The 12822-nt window shown below is 41.1% G+C and overlaps 1 protein-coding gene across 6 annotated transcripts in view; it reads left to right on the top strand.

The window, feature by feature from the left end:
• The window catches only part of simc1 (SUMO interacting motifs containing 1), a 106389-nt gene that overhangs the window by 70930 nt on the left and 22637 nt on the right, over positions 1 to 12822 (top strand). For all 6 annotated transcript variants that reach the window (XM_059990233.1, XM_059990232.1, XM_059990231.1 and 3 more), the window contains one exon: positions 8092 to 9105. In XM_059990233.1, the coding sequence (XP_059846216.1) occupies positions 8092 to 9105 (1014 nt within the window). The remainder of the gene's footprint in view (positions 1 to 8091; positions 9106 to 12822) is intronic.

Here is a 12822-nt window from a genome sequence, read left to right on the forward strand (position 1 = left end):
AGTGACTGATATTTGACTGAACACCTATATTCCGGTCGTGATTAAACCCACCCCCCTCTGTCGGCCGGTCCGCAAGAATATTGCCAATATTAAACCGGTCCGCGGTGCATAAAAGGCCCCTGGGCTAGTGAAGTAATCCCCTTTGTCCCAAGAGCCTGATAGTTAACTGTTCCTGGATCTGTTGGTGTGAGTCCTGAAGCACCTGTACCTTGCTGATGACAGCAGCCAGAAGAGAGCATATTCTGGGTGGTGGGGTCCCTGATGTGGATGCTGCTTTCCTGCAATACCATTTCATGTAGATGTATTCAGTGGTGGGGAGGGCTTTACTCATGATGGACTGCACCACTAATTTTTGTAGGATGTTCCATTGAAAAGCATTAGTGTTTCCATACCAGGCTATGACGCAGCCAGTCAATGTACTCTCCACTACACATCTATAGAAGTTTATCAAAGTTTTAGATGTCATGCCAAATCTATGCAAACTCCTAAGGAAGTAGAGGCACTGCCATGCTTTCTTCGTAAGATGCTCCCCAAGATAGATCCTCTGAAATAGTGACACTGAGGAATTTAATGTTGCTGACCCTCCCCACCTCTGATGAGGGCTGGCTCATGGTTCTCTGGTTTCCTCCTCCTGAAGTCAGTAATCAGTCTTTCTGACATAGAGTAAGAGGATGTTGTTGTGGCACCACTCATTCAGTTTTCAGTCTCACTCCTATATGCCGATTCATCATCCCCTTTGATTCAGTGTACAACAGTGGTGTCATCAGCAAACTTGAAAATGGCATTGGAGCTGTACTTAGCCACACAGTCATAGGTGTAAAGTGAGTAGAGCAGGGGGCTGGGAGCCCATGAAAGAGAAATAATGTTACCGATTGAAGCTCCTTTGTCAGGTCTCAGCATTTCTCTTCCCATGTCCTATCATCTCTGTTGTTACCTAATCAGTGTTGTTTTTGACTTAGGCACAGCCTTTCTTCTATGTTCTTCACTTTGTTGTTCACTGTCACCACACCTTCCTGAGCCCTGAAATAAACAGAACTGTCATCATAAATGAACAAAGTACACCAAAGGTAAACGACCAGTTGTGGTTGTATAGTCAAGGTTCAAACTAAATATACTAACTTGGGATAATTTTCTGCGGGCATTTATGGGGGAAAATGAAATACAGTAGAATTTTACAGGAAAGGCTGACAAACAACCAGCATGCAAGAGAAAGCAACCTGTGCAAGAACAAATAATCCTGCGAATATGGGTGGTAAAGTGTCCTTGAAAGTGAGTCTGTAGGTCACAGAATCCGTTCAGGAGGTGTAGAAACCATATATTCTCTGTTTATTATGGTAACTCATCATCTGAGTGGGGTGTGGTGAAAGCAAAGTGCATAAATTGTATTTTCATGCTTATTTTGCAGCAGTTTGTAGATTGAGACTGCAGAGGTCATATGGTTGCTGACCGCTGAGATAATGCTCAATAATACTTAATTGTATGTTCACTAGTTGCCAATAAAGGATCGAAATAGAGAATTTGACTCTTTGGAGCAATCATTGGAGCTGTGGGCTTGCCACGCAAGAATAACAACTCTGTTTGGGGTTGAAGGCTGGTGGCTATTGTTTTCTTTTGATATTGGATCTTATTTTTACCGCTACAGGAGACTTGTGGTTGTGGGGCAATGTCTGTCCCTGAACCTGTAGGTGTGATTGTAGGGCAGTAACTGTCCCTGAACCTGCTGGTGTGATTGTACAACAATAACTGCTCCTGAATCTGCTGGTGTGATTGTAGGGCAACAACTGCCCCTGAACCTGCAGGTGTGGTTGTAGGGCAATGACTGTCCCTAAGCCTGCTGGTGTGGTAGTAGGGCAGTAACTGCCCCTGAAACTACACGTGTGGTTCCAAGACTTCTGTACCTCATACCCAATGGTAGCGGAGAGAAAAGATGGTGGAGGTGTTTGATGGGATAGTCATGTGGTTGATAGTCATAACAGTTGACAGCAAAGAAACAAGCCTTTTGGCCAACCAAGTCTATGCTGAATGTCAGTCACATATTTAAATTAATCCTATGCTAATACCATTGGTTTTTATTCTCCATACTCACAGAACAACTCATGCAAGATTCTGCCATTCACCCAACACACTATACAATTTAGAGGTCAATTAACCTGTCAGATTTAGGAAGTGGGAGGAAATTGGAGCATGTGGTCACAAGGAAAACACAAACTGAACATAGCACTGAACCAGACTCTTGTACTATGAGGCAGTGGTTCATTCAACTGCACCATTGTGTTGCCCTAAAAAATAATTAAACAAGAAAATCAAATATTATATTGATAAATTCAACTAAATAACCTCAATTTATTACCACAATTCTGCTTTCCACCTTCCCATTGTACATTGCGCCCCCTGCCTCTGCCTTAAAAATATTCAATGACTTTTCCCACTGCCCTTTGCAGAAGAGTTTCAAAAAATCTGGAGATGAAATTGTATCATCTGTATTGATTGGTTTTAATCAGTGAGTTCTAGAGTGAAAGTTGATACAATAGTATCCATGTGCTGCTCGCCTATAAAGTGTTCAAATACACTCCAAAAAAAAGCCATTAAGACTGCAATTTACCAGTTTACTGAATGATTTGTACTCATTCTACTATTGAGAACACCATATGGTGTGGCCCCTTTTCAATTGGTACTCCAAGAATACATTCCAAGTATTATGTGAGGTAGCATCAGCTTTATATTGACTGATATTTGTCATGAAATTTGTTGTTTTGTGACGGCAGTACAGCGTAACACATAAAAACTACTAACTGTTATGAAAGATCAGTATTGCGAAAGAGGAATAGCAAGGTGGTGCTCATGGAGAGGCAAAGGGGAAGAAGTTGTACCTGAAACGTTAAGAGCTCCTGTGCCTTCACCATGATGGTGGTATCCAGAAGAGGGCATGTCCCAGATAGTGAGGGTCCTTTATGATAGACGCCACCTTTTTGCAGCACTGCCTTTGGACGATACCAATGTATCTTATGATTAGAAAAGTCTTAGGTTAAAAGCATTACAGATAACTACAAGTCAAAGCTGTTGAAGAGGAACAGGAAAGCTAAGTGACTGTTTTGAAAGAAAGTAGGGAAATTTAAATAACCAGGTTGATGTAGGTGCAAGATGACATACAGAGATGAGTAAAAGATGTCAAGAGGTGATATGAATAGGATTCGTAAAAGAGCCCTTTTGCAGGGTTCTTCCCCAACCTCCTAGTACCTGTCAAACGACCCTCTGAATCATTATGAATTCCCTTCATCGGAAGTCACAATAGAAATGCTGTGCCCTTTCCAAAGGAAACAAAGAGCTGGATCAACCATCATACCTGGCTTGAACAGAATTGCAAGTTATTGCAAGTATTCAGTAGGTGAGGTACCATGCATAGAGAAACAGAATTAATGTTTTATTCCATGGCTTTTCATCAGAACTTGGAAATGCATTTATTTGTAGGGAACAGGAGGATGTGCAAAAATAAAAGATTATCATTGATCCATAAGAATCCTGAAGGCAAAGATGGTGTTGCTGTCATGTGACAATGGGTGGTAAAGGCATGTTACTTATTTCTGAACTATTTGGGAAAAGATCATTAGAAGCAGATGAATGAGACCAAGCGGTGGAACCAAAAAAAGCATCCCATCATCAGTCACCTCAGAAACCACTAAACTGAAGTGGAAGCAAGTTGTTCTCGACTAACAGTAGTCGCTAGCTGATAAAATATATCACTTGCTTTGAAATTAATGAGCTCATTGTTGAACTTGGAAAGGTGTGTTACTGAAGGATGACTTGCTCTTCTTTGAGTTTAATCCAGGCATGGTTGGGACAGAACTGAAATTATTGGTGACTAGAAGTTTGGTTACCCTTGTGCATTGAATGAAGGTTTTCAACAACACAATGCTTAGCATCCCAATACAGATGTTACATTGTGCCCAAAAACACAGGAGAGCAGGTTGAAAGAAATACAAATAAATCACAATCCCCTGTAAGGGAATGACAAAAGTTAGGAAATAGCAGTATAGTTGCCCTGGTGAGAAAAGAGGGAACTGGGTACTGAAGTAGATGATCAGCCATGATCATATTAAATAATGTACCACATCAGAAGGGCAGAATGGCCTATTCATATTCCTAAATTGTGTGTTTCTATGCAAAAGCAAGGAAAATTGGAACAAAAGTTGATGGAATTGTTCTCAGCTGAAGTGAGAACAGGATTCAGTACCTATGCAGATATTAAATCATAACACATTCCAGTTCCGATGAGAAGTCATTAACCTAAAACAATCCACAAGGGGTGATTGATAAGTTCGTGGCCTAAGATAGACGGAGTCAAATTTGGAAAACCTAGCACATTTATTTTTCAACATATTCCCCACCTACGTTTACACACTTAGTCCAGCAGTCGGATACGGAAATTGGACCTCCAGAAAATGTCCACATATGGGTGATTGATAAGTTTGTGGCCTAAGGTAGAAGGAGATGAGTTTTACAGCTCTTGTTACATGCAGATACAGGTCAACTCCTTGAGGGATTATGCAGAAAGTTTGAAGTTAGTAGCTCATCTCCTTCTACTTTAGACCACGAACTTATCAATTACCCCCGATGAGTTATTAACTGATGTTATTAACTTCAAACTGAGAGTTGAAAAATAAATGTACTAAGTTTTCTAAAATTGACTGCTTCTACCTTTCTTTAACCACTGGTCAATATTAATGATGTTTTCTGATCTATTTCCCCAATTTTCAGATAATATTTTCTTATTACTTATGCAAATTATATGAAGATCATATGAAAATATAGTTTTGTTTGCGCAGTTTTCAGTGAAGTTGATTCTTATCTCATCACCTTCAATTGTTGAATATAAACAAAAAGTATTGCTTTTAAACTGTAAGCTATGACCTCACAAAAGCCAATTGTAATTTATCTTTAGAATGAAATGGAGTTACAGTTCTTTGATTCCATTTGTAATTATAATAAGATTCCAGAGATAGATTGGTGAAGTATGTACTACAGAATATTCTCTGGATAAAATTAGAGGAAAATAGAGCAATTCTGGCTAGGAATAAGAGCGTCACCACGAGCAGCCAAATACAGTGGATTCCTGGATTTGGGACACATCAGGACCAGTATATTTTGGCCCAACTGAGCAGCTGCCTCAAATAGCTGAAGTTTGATGGAGATAGTTAAGGTACAAAAAGACAAATTATCATTTAACTGAGTAACAATGTATATATTTAAATGAAAACAGGGCAGATTAGAACTCTGCCAGTACCTCTGCAGTCCTATAAAACTGTATTCAGCTGTGAGTCTGTTAAGAACATAAGAAATAGGAGCAGGAGTAGGCCATCTGGACCGTCGAGCCTGCTCTGCCATTCAATAAAATCATGGCTGATCCCTTTCATTATTTTATATGTTTCAATAAGATCTCCTTTCATTCTTCTAAATTTCAGTGAGTATGGTCCCAGATGACTCAATCTCTCTTCATAGTCTAACCCCCTCATCTTTGGAATCAACCTGGTGAACCTCCTCTGTATCACCTCCAAAGCCAGTATCTCCTTGCTCAAATAAGGAGACCAGAACTGCATGCAGTACTCCAGGTGTGGCCTCAGCAGTACCATGTACAGTTACAGCATAACCATCCTGCTCTTAAATTCAATCCCTCTAGCAATGAAGGCCAACATTCCATTTGCCTTCTTGATAGCCTGCTGCACCTGCAAACCAACCTCGTACATCTTGCACAAGCACTCCCGTCCCTCTGCACAGTAGCATGCTGCAGTTTTTTTATTATTTAAATAATAATCTGATCTTCCATTTTCCCTTCCAAAGTGGATGACCTTGCATTTACCAACATTTTATTGTATCTGTCAGATCCTTGCTCACTCAACTATCTTAACTTATCTGTATCTCTCTGTATCCTCTGCACAATTTTCTTTTCTGTTCCATTCAGTGTCATCAGCAAACTTAGATACACTGCACTTCCAGATCGTTAACATATATTGTGAACAGTTGCGGGCCCAGCACTGACCCCTGTGGCACACCGTTCACTACTGATTGCCAACCAGAGAAACACCCATGCAGCCCAACACTGTATTGGTTAACTCTATCAATGCCAATACATCACTACCAGTTCTTTGCATCCTTATCCAATGGATAAGTCTTTTATCTGGTACCTTATGGAACACCTTCTGGAAATCCGAGTAAGTAATGTCCATCTGTTCTCCTCCATCCACTGTGCTTGTTATATCCTCAAAGAACTCCAGTAAATTCGTCAGCAGGACCTGTCTTTGCTGAATCCATGCTGCATCTGCCTGATGGATCCATTTCTTTACAGATTCCTTGCTATTTCTTCTTTAATGATAGTATCAAACATTTTCCCAACTACACATGGACTATAGTCATGGTCATTTTCACAACTACTGAATGGTCTATAATTACATGCCTTTTGCCTACATCCTTTTTTAAACAGTGATGTGACATTTGCCTTCTTCCAGTCCACCAGAACCTGCCCAGAGTCTAGAGAATTTTGGTAAGTTATCACCAAAGTCTCAACTATAACCTCTGCCATTTCTTTCAGTACCCTGGCATACTTCCTATTAGGACTGGGGGCTTGTCTATCTTCAGGCCCACAAGTTTGCTCAGCACTACCTCTTTAGTGATAGCTGTTGTATTGAGGTCCTCACCTCCCAATGCATCCATGACATCTCTCTTCGTCGTGTTGGGGGTCATCTTCTGTATCCGGTGCTCCTGGTGTGGGCTCCTGTATATCAGTAAACCCAATACTGATTGGGAGACTGTGTTGCCGAGCACCTACACTCCAACTGTCTAAAATAGCAGGATCTCCCAGTGGCCACCTGTTTTAATTCCACTTTCCATTCCATTCCATCCATGGCTTCCTCTGCTGTTGTAATGAGGCCACACTAAGGTTGGAGGAGCAACACCTTGTATTCCATCTGGGTGGCCTCCAACCTGATGGCATTAACATGAATTTCGCAAACTTTCGGTAATCCCCCACACCTTCACCATTCCCCACTCTCATTTCCCTCTCTCACCTTATCTCCTCACCTGCCCATCACCTCCTGTGGTGGTCCTCCCCTTCCTTTCTTCCATGGCCTTCTGTCCTCTCCTATCAGATTCCCCCTTCTCCAGCCCTTACTCTTTTCCATAGATGCTGCCTGGCCTGCTGAGTTCCTCCAGCATTATGAGTGTGTTGCTTGTATTAATTCCAAATAGTTATTGACAACTTCATCCTGTGTACGTTGCCATGCTCTTTTGTTTAACTGAACTGGAAAAAATCAGTGCAGACACCGAAGCAGTGGACAGTCTTCATACGATACTTTAAACGAATGCATCCTCCTTTTCTTCATTTTATTGTAAAGTTCAAGGTAATTGTCGATGCCTTCAAATTCTTTATGCTGAAGTAATGAAATTTTCACTCCTGGCTGTTTCTGGCATCTCCAAGCTTGAGTGCTTGAAACTGCAGAGAACAAAGCAGTTCTTACTGTCTTACTGCTTATTTCTCATCAACTATCTGTGACAAAATACTGTTTTTTAGAACACAAACACATACATCTGACAGTATTAGTTTATGGGTCATGTTAGAGTGAATAGTCAGTTGAACGGAAGTATTATAGCAAGTGTATGCTTAATGATATGATACAGATTATTGAAAAAGGACATTCCTAACTTGCTGAGAAAATGGCGGACAGCTAATTCTAAGGAACGACCTTTGAATAACCTGGGACTGCCTGTACTTTTTATTCCTAATAATTTATAACAAATGCTATCACCAAAAATACCATGTTAATAATATTCTGAGGAATTAGCATCTAGATTCTTTGCACGTTCATTCAAAATCACTTCTTCTCTTCAATTCAGAGCGACACAATAAGCCATATCTTCATTGGACTTGTGATGCCTTACATCTCTGAGTAATAGATCCAAAGAATTTTATCTGATGTTCACAGTGCAAAAAATTTCCAGACTATATGGAAATATTGTTTTGAGGATAATCCTGCTTTAAAGAATAGGTTTCTAAAATTCAAAGTAAAATAATTGGACTTTTCTTGTTTTCTCTGCTTTCAGGAAAATATTGATTTGACAGGGGATGAGAATGAAGTGCACAATCAAGTGAACAGCACTAAAGATATGGGGAGTATGTGGGTCGATTCAACTAACTATTACCAAGCAGAGCAAAGCCCACAGATTCCTGTTTCCAACAACTTGAATCATTTTATGCTGGATTCTGATGAAGATCTAATGAATGGTAATGGAGGACACCTGTCCCCTGAGTTACAGACTGATTCAATGAAGGGCAGGGAAGAACCTGACCTCAAAGTTCTTCCCCTTCTAACAGCTAAATTTACAACTGAAGAGAATTCATCATTATCAATTTCCAGAAAGCTTTCTAATGAAGACACTTTGCCAGCACTAGACTTCATTGGTGTTGATGAAACTTGGGATTCCCACATCACTGAAACAGATGGGGATTTCTGTAGAACTTCAAGTCAATTAAGTATCAGTTCTATTTGCAGTGTAGATTCAGCTACGGACACAAGTATAAATAGTGATGTAGAATCTCTGGAAACATTTTTCCCTGATGTAGTTGTTCCATATTCATCACCAAGTAGTAATGGAGGTCTTTTGGAAGATCTTAAAAGCATCTCTCAGGAATCTGACCTCACAGTTGATGAACTTGAAGCAAACTTAAGTATGGATATTGAAGATGTACCACCATTGATACCCCAGGACACTGAGGATCTTAAAGTGAATACTTTCCATTTTGCTTCCAATCTAAATATGCCAGCAATGAAATCTTGGCAGCAGCTTCCAAGTCAGGATCAAAAAAGTGAAAGTGATTTATGTTCTTTACCAGTTGAAAGCAAAGCACATGACAGTGCCTTGGCTTTGGATCAGTGTGATGATCAGAATCTATCACCAAACAAATCTGAAAGCCATTTACTGACTTCAAACGAAACTAAGGAAGCAAGTCCAAACTGTTCTGTGGACAAAGAATTGTTGAAAAAATTTCACTATTTCATGGGAGTACCAGTTCAGCACTTGTTTGTTAGGCATCTTGGAAATGAAAAGTGGCACAAGGTGAGACCTGTATGATAAAACCTGACCACAAAAGATAAAACAAAATGTAATGTGTATGAATCTATACATTATGGCATTGTTTCAGAAGCAAGCACAGATTCAAAAGGAAGTTTGTAAGTCAAGCCATTTGATTATGACTATCTGATTATTTGAGTCACTAACCCCATTACAATATTTATTTATTTAGAGATACAACATGGAATAGGTCCTTTTGGCCCTTCAAGCCGCACTGCCCAGCACCCCCAATGACCCACATTTAACCCTAACTTAACCACGGGATAATTTACAATGACCAGTTAACCTACCTGGTATATCTTTATGAAACATAGAGTGAAATCTCTCCTTCTAACCTACCTGGTTTAATTTTGCTAAGTGGATCATGATGAAATCTGTCAAAGTATTGTCATTTAAATTAATCTTCTTTACTTCTGTCACCAAGCTGTTGGACCCATTCCGTCAGGTGGTAAATTATATTGGTGATGGCTTTTGACTGGAGTTTGGCCTGGAATATATGTTATGTTTGAACTCTCTTGCGAATCTGTACGTGCATCAAATCAGTAGTTCAGATGTGAATATTACTGTAACTCCAAATCATTTTCATGCTACGCTTTAACCCTCTGATTAGGTCTCGGGCTTTTGATGACCTCTAGTTTTGAATGGAGAGCAAGACATGCATGTAATAGTTCAGTTGGATAACAACAGCATGCATGATTGTTTATTTGAGCTGAGGTCAAGCTGGAATTAGATGATTACACAAGTGCCTTCTCAGTTCTCAGAATCAAAATCAACTTCATACTCAGAAACATTGCCTCATGATCTGCCGTACAATGGATGTGCCACTTTGCAGCTCACTCCTGTGTTGCGGAGGAACCAAAACATTTCAATAGTAAAGTAGGGAACGCTCCACAAATATAGCTTTTGCATTTACAACTGGAATGAACGATTAGCTGCATTGTATGGCTCCAAAACAGTGCAGGCATTCATATCGACTACTCATGCTCTTGTAGATACCTCTCCTATCCACCGTCCTGCACAAGGAACCTGCCTCAGCACTCTTTAGATCCTTCTACAATCCCCAATCCTCAGGAGACCTTCAGATGCATTTATTTACCACATGTACATTGAGGTGTTCAGTGAAGAATGTTGTTTGCATTAACAATCAACACAGCCTAAGGATGTGGATCAGGGACATCTCAGATTGAGTCCACAGCATCCATTCTTAATTGGGAGGGTGAGGGTCAACATTGGTTCCAATTACATGGGTAGGCGGGGTGATGAGTTCAGGGAGTTAAATGCTAAAGTAAAGGACAGAACATACCAGGGTTGTGTTCTCAGGATTGCTTCCCATGCTACATGCTGGTGAGGCCAGAAATAAGAAGATCATTCATCTAATGATGGCTAAGGAGATGGAGCAGGAGGAAGAGCTTCATATTTTTGGATTATTGGTCTCTCTTCTAGAGGAGGTAGGACCTGTACAGAAGGTGCGTTTTGCACCTGAACCGGAGGGGGATTAATGTCCTACCGGGAAAGTTTGCTAGTGCTGCTTGGATTGGGGGGGGGGGGGGTGCAAGGGAGTTTAAGCTAGAGTTGAAGGGAGAATGGGAACCAGAGCACCAGAACAGATTGTGCAGAAAGATGCTGTGAAATTATGTACAAAGTCAGGAATCAAAAGGTTGAACACGGTTGGACTAATTTTTTGAGCTGCATTTATTTCAATGCAAGGAATATTTGTAGGAATGGCGGATAAGCTTAGGGCATGAATCAGCACATGGATTTATGACATTGTAGCTATTAGTGAGACTTGGTTGCAGGAGGGACAGGACTGGTAGCTTAATATTCCAGGGTTCCATTGTTTTAGGGTGGGGTGATATTACTAGTTAGGGAAAATGTCACAGCATTGCTCAATCAGGGCAGACTAGAGCACTTGTATAGTGAGGCTTTTTGGGTAGAACTGGGATATAAGAAAGATATGGCCACATTAATGGAATTATAGGTCACCTCCAACAGTCCGTGGGATTTAGAGTAAATATATAGAGAGATTATAGACTATTACAAGTTTGTGATAGTAGGTGATTTTAACTTCCCACATATTGACTGGGACTCCCAAGCTGTAATAGGGTGGGATAGAAAAGAGTTTGTCAAACGCGTTCAGGAGATTGCCTCAATCAGTACTTAGAAGTTCTCACTGGAGAGAGCACGGCACTAAATCTTCTAAGTCTGACAGAAGTTTGTGTAGAGGAACACCGTGTATCTAGTTATTATAATGCCATTAGTTTCAAGGTAATTATGAAAAAGGATAGGTCTGGGACTTGGGTTGAGATTTGTAAATGGAAAAAGGCTAATTTTGATGTATCAGAAAGGATCTGGCAAAAGTGTGGGTTGGGACAAGGTTGTTTTCTGGCAAAGGTGTAGTTGATAAGTAGGGAGTCTTTAAAAATGAAATTTTGAGAGTACAGTTTATATGTCCCTATCAGAATAAAGGCAAGGATAATAGGTTTAAGGAACCTTTTGAGATAATTGAGGCCCTGGTTAAGAAAAAAGGAGGCGCATTGTTGGTGTAACACACAAAATGTTGGAGAAACTCAGCAGGCCAGGCAGCATCTGTGGAAAATGTAGTCGACGTTTCAGGCCAGAATCTATCAGCAGGACTGGAGAAAAAAAGCTGCGGAATAGCTTTGAAAGGTGGGGGGAGGGGAGAGAGAAACATCTGACAATAGGTGAAACTTGGAGGAGGAGAGATGAAGCAAAGAGCTAGGAAGTTGATTGGTGAAAGAGGCAGTAGGCCATGGAAGAAAGGAAAAATGGGGAGGGGGTGGAGGAAGGATCCTTCTTGTTCTTGCAGATGGAGCGTAGATTCTTGGTGAAGCAGTCTCAAAATCTACGTCAGGTCTCACCGACATACAAGAGGCCGAACACAGTATATGACCTCAACAGACTCACAAGTGAAGTGTCGCCTCACCTGGAAGGACTGTTTGGGGCCCTGAATGGTAGTGGGGGAGGAGGTGTAGGGGCAGGTGTAGCACTTGTTTCACTTGCAAGGGTAAGTGCCAGGAGGGAGATCAGTGGGGAGGGATGAATGGATAAGGAGTCGATCCCTGTGGACAGTTCACCTGTGAGTCTACTGGGATCCCTGTGTGTTAGATGCTCCCTGTGTGGCCTCTTGTATATTGGTGAGACCCAACGTAGATTGGGAGACTGCTTCACCAAGCTTCTATGCTCCATCCGCCAGAACAATCAGGATCTCCCAATGTCCACCCATTTTAATTCCACTTCACATTCTCATTCCGATATGTACGTCCATGGCCTTCTCCACTGCCCGGATAAGGCCACACTTAGGCTGAAGGAACAGCACCTTATATTCCGTTTGAGTAGCCTCCAACCTGATGGCATGAACATCGATTTCTCAAACTTCCAGTAATGCCCCCCCCCACCATTTCCCATCCCCTTGTCCCTCGCTCATGTTATCTCCTTGCCCACCCATTGCCTCCCCATGTTGCTCCTACCCCCCACACCTATTATTTTTTCTTTTGTGGCCTTCTGTCTCTTTCACCATTCAACTTCCTAGTTCTTTGCTTCATCCCTTCCCCTCCAGGTTTCATCTATCACCTGGTGTTTCTCTCTTCCCTCCCCCCAACTTTCAAATTTACTCCTCGGCTTTTTTTCCTCCAGTCCTGCCAAAGGGTTTTGGCCCAAAATGTCAACTGTACTTTTTTCCAT

Source organism: Hypanus sabinus, chromosome 15 (genome assembly GCF_030144855.1).
Source record: "Hypanus sabinus isolate sHypSab1 chromosome 15, sHypSab1.hap1, whole genome shotgun sequence".
Classification (NCBI taxonomy): domain Eukaryota; kingdom Metazoa; phylum Chordata; class Chondrichthyes; order Myliobatiformes; family Dasyatidae; genus Hypanus; species Hypanus sabinus.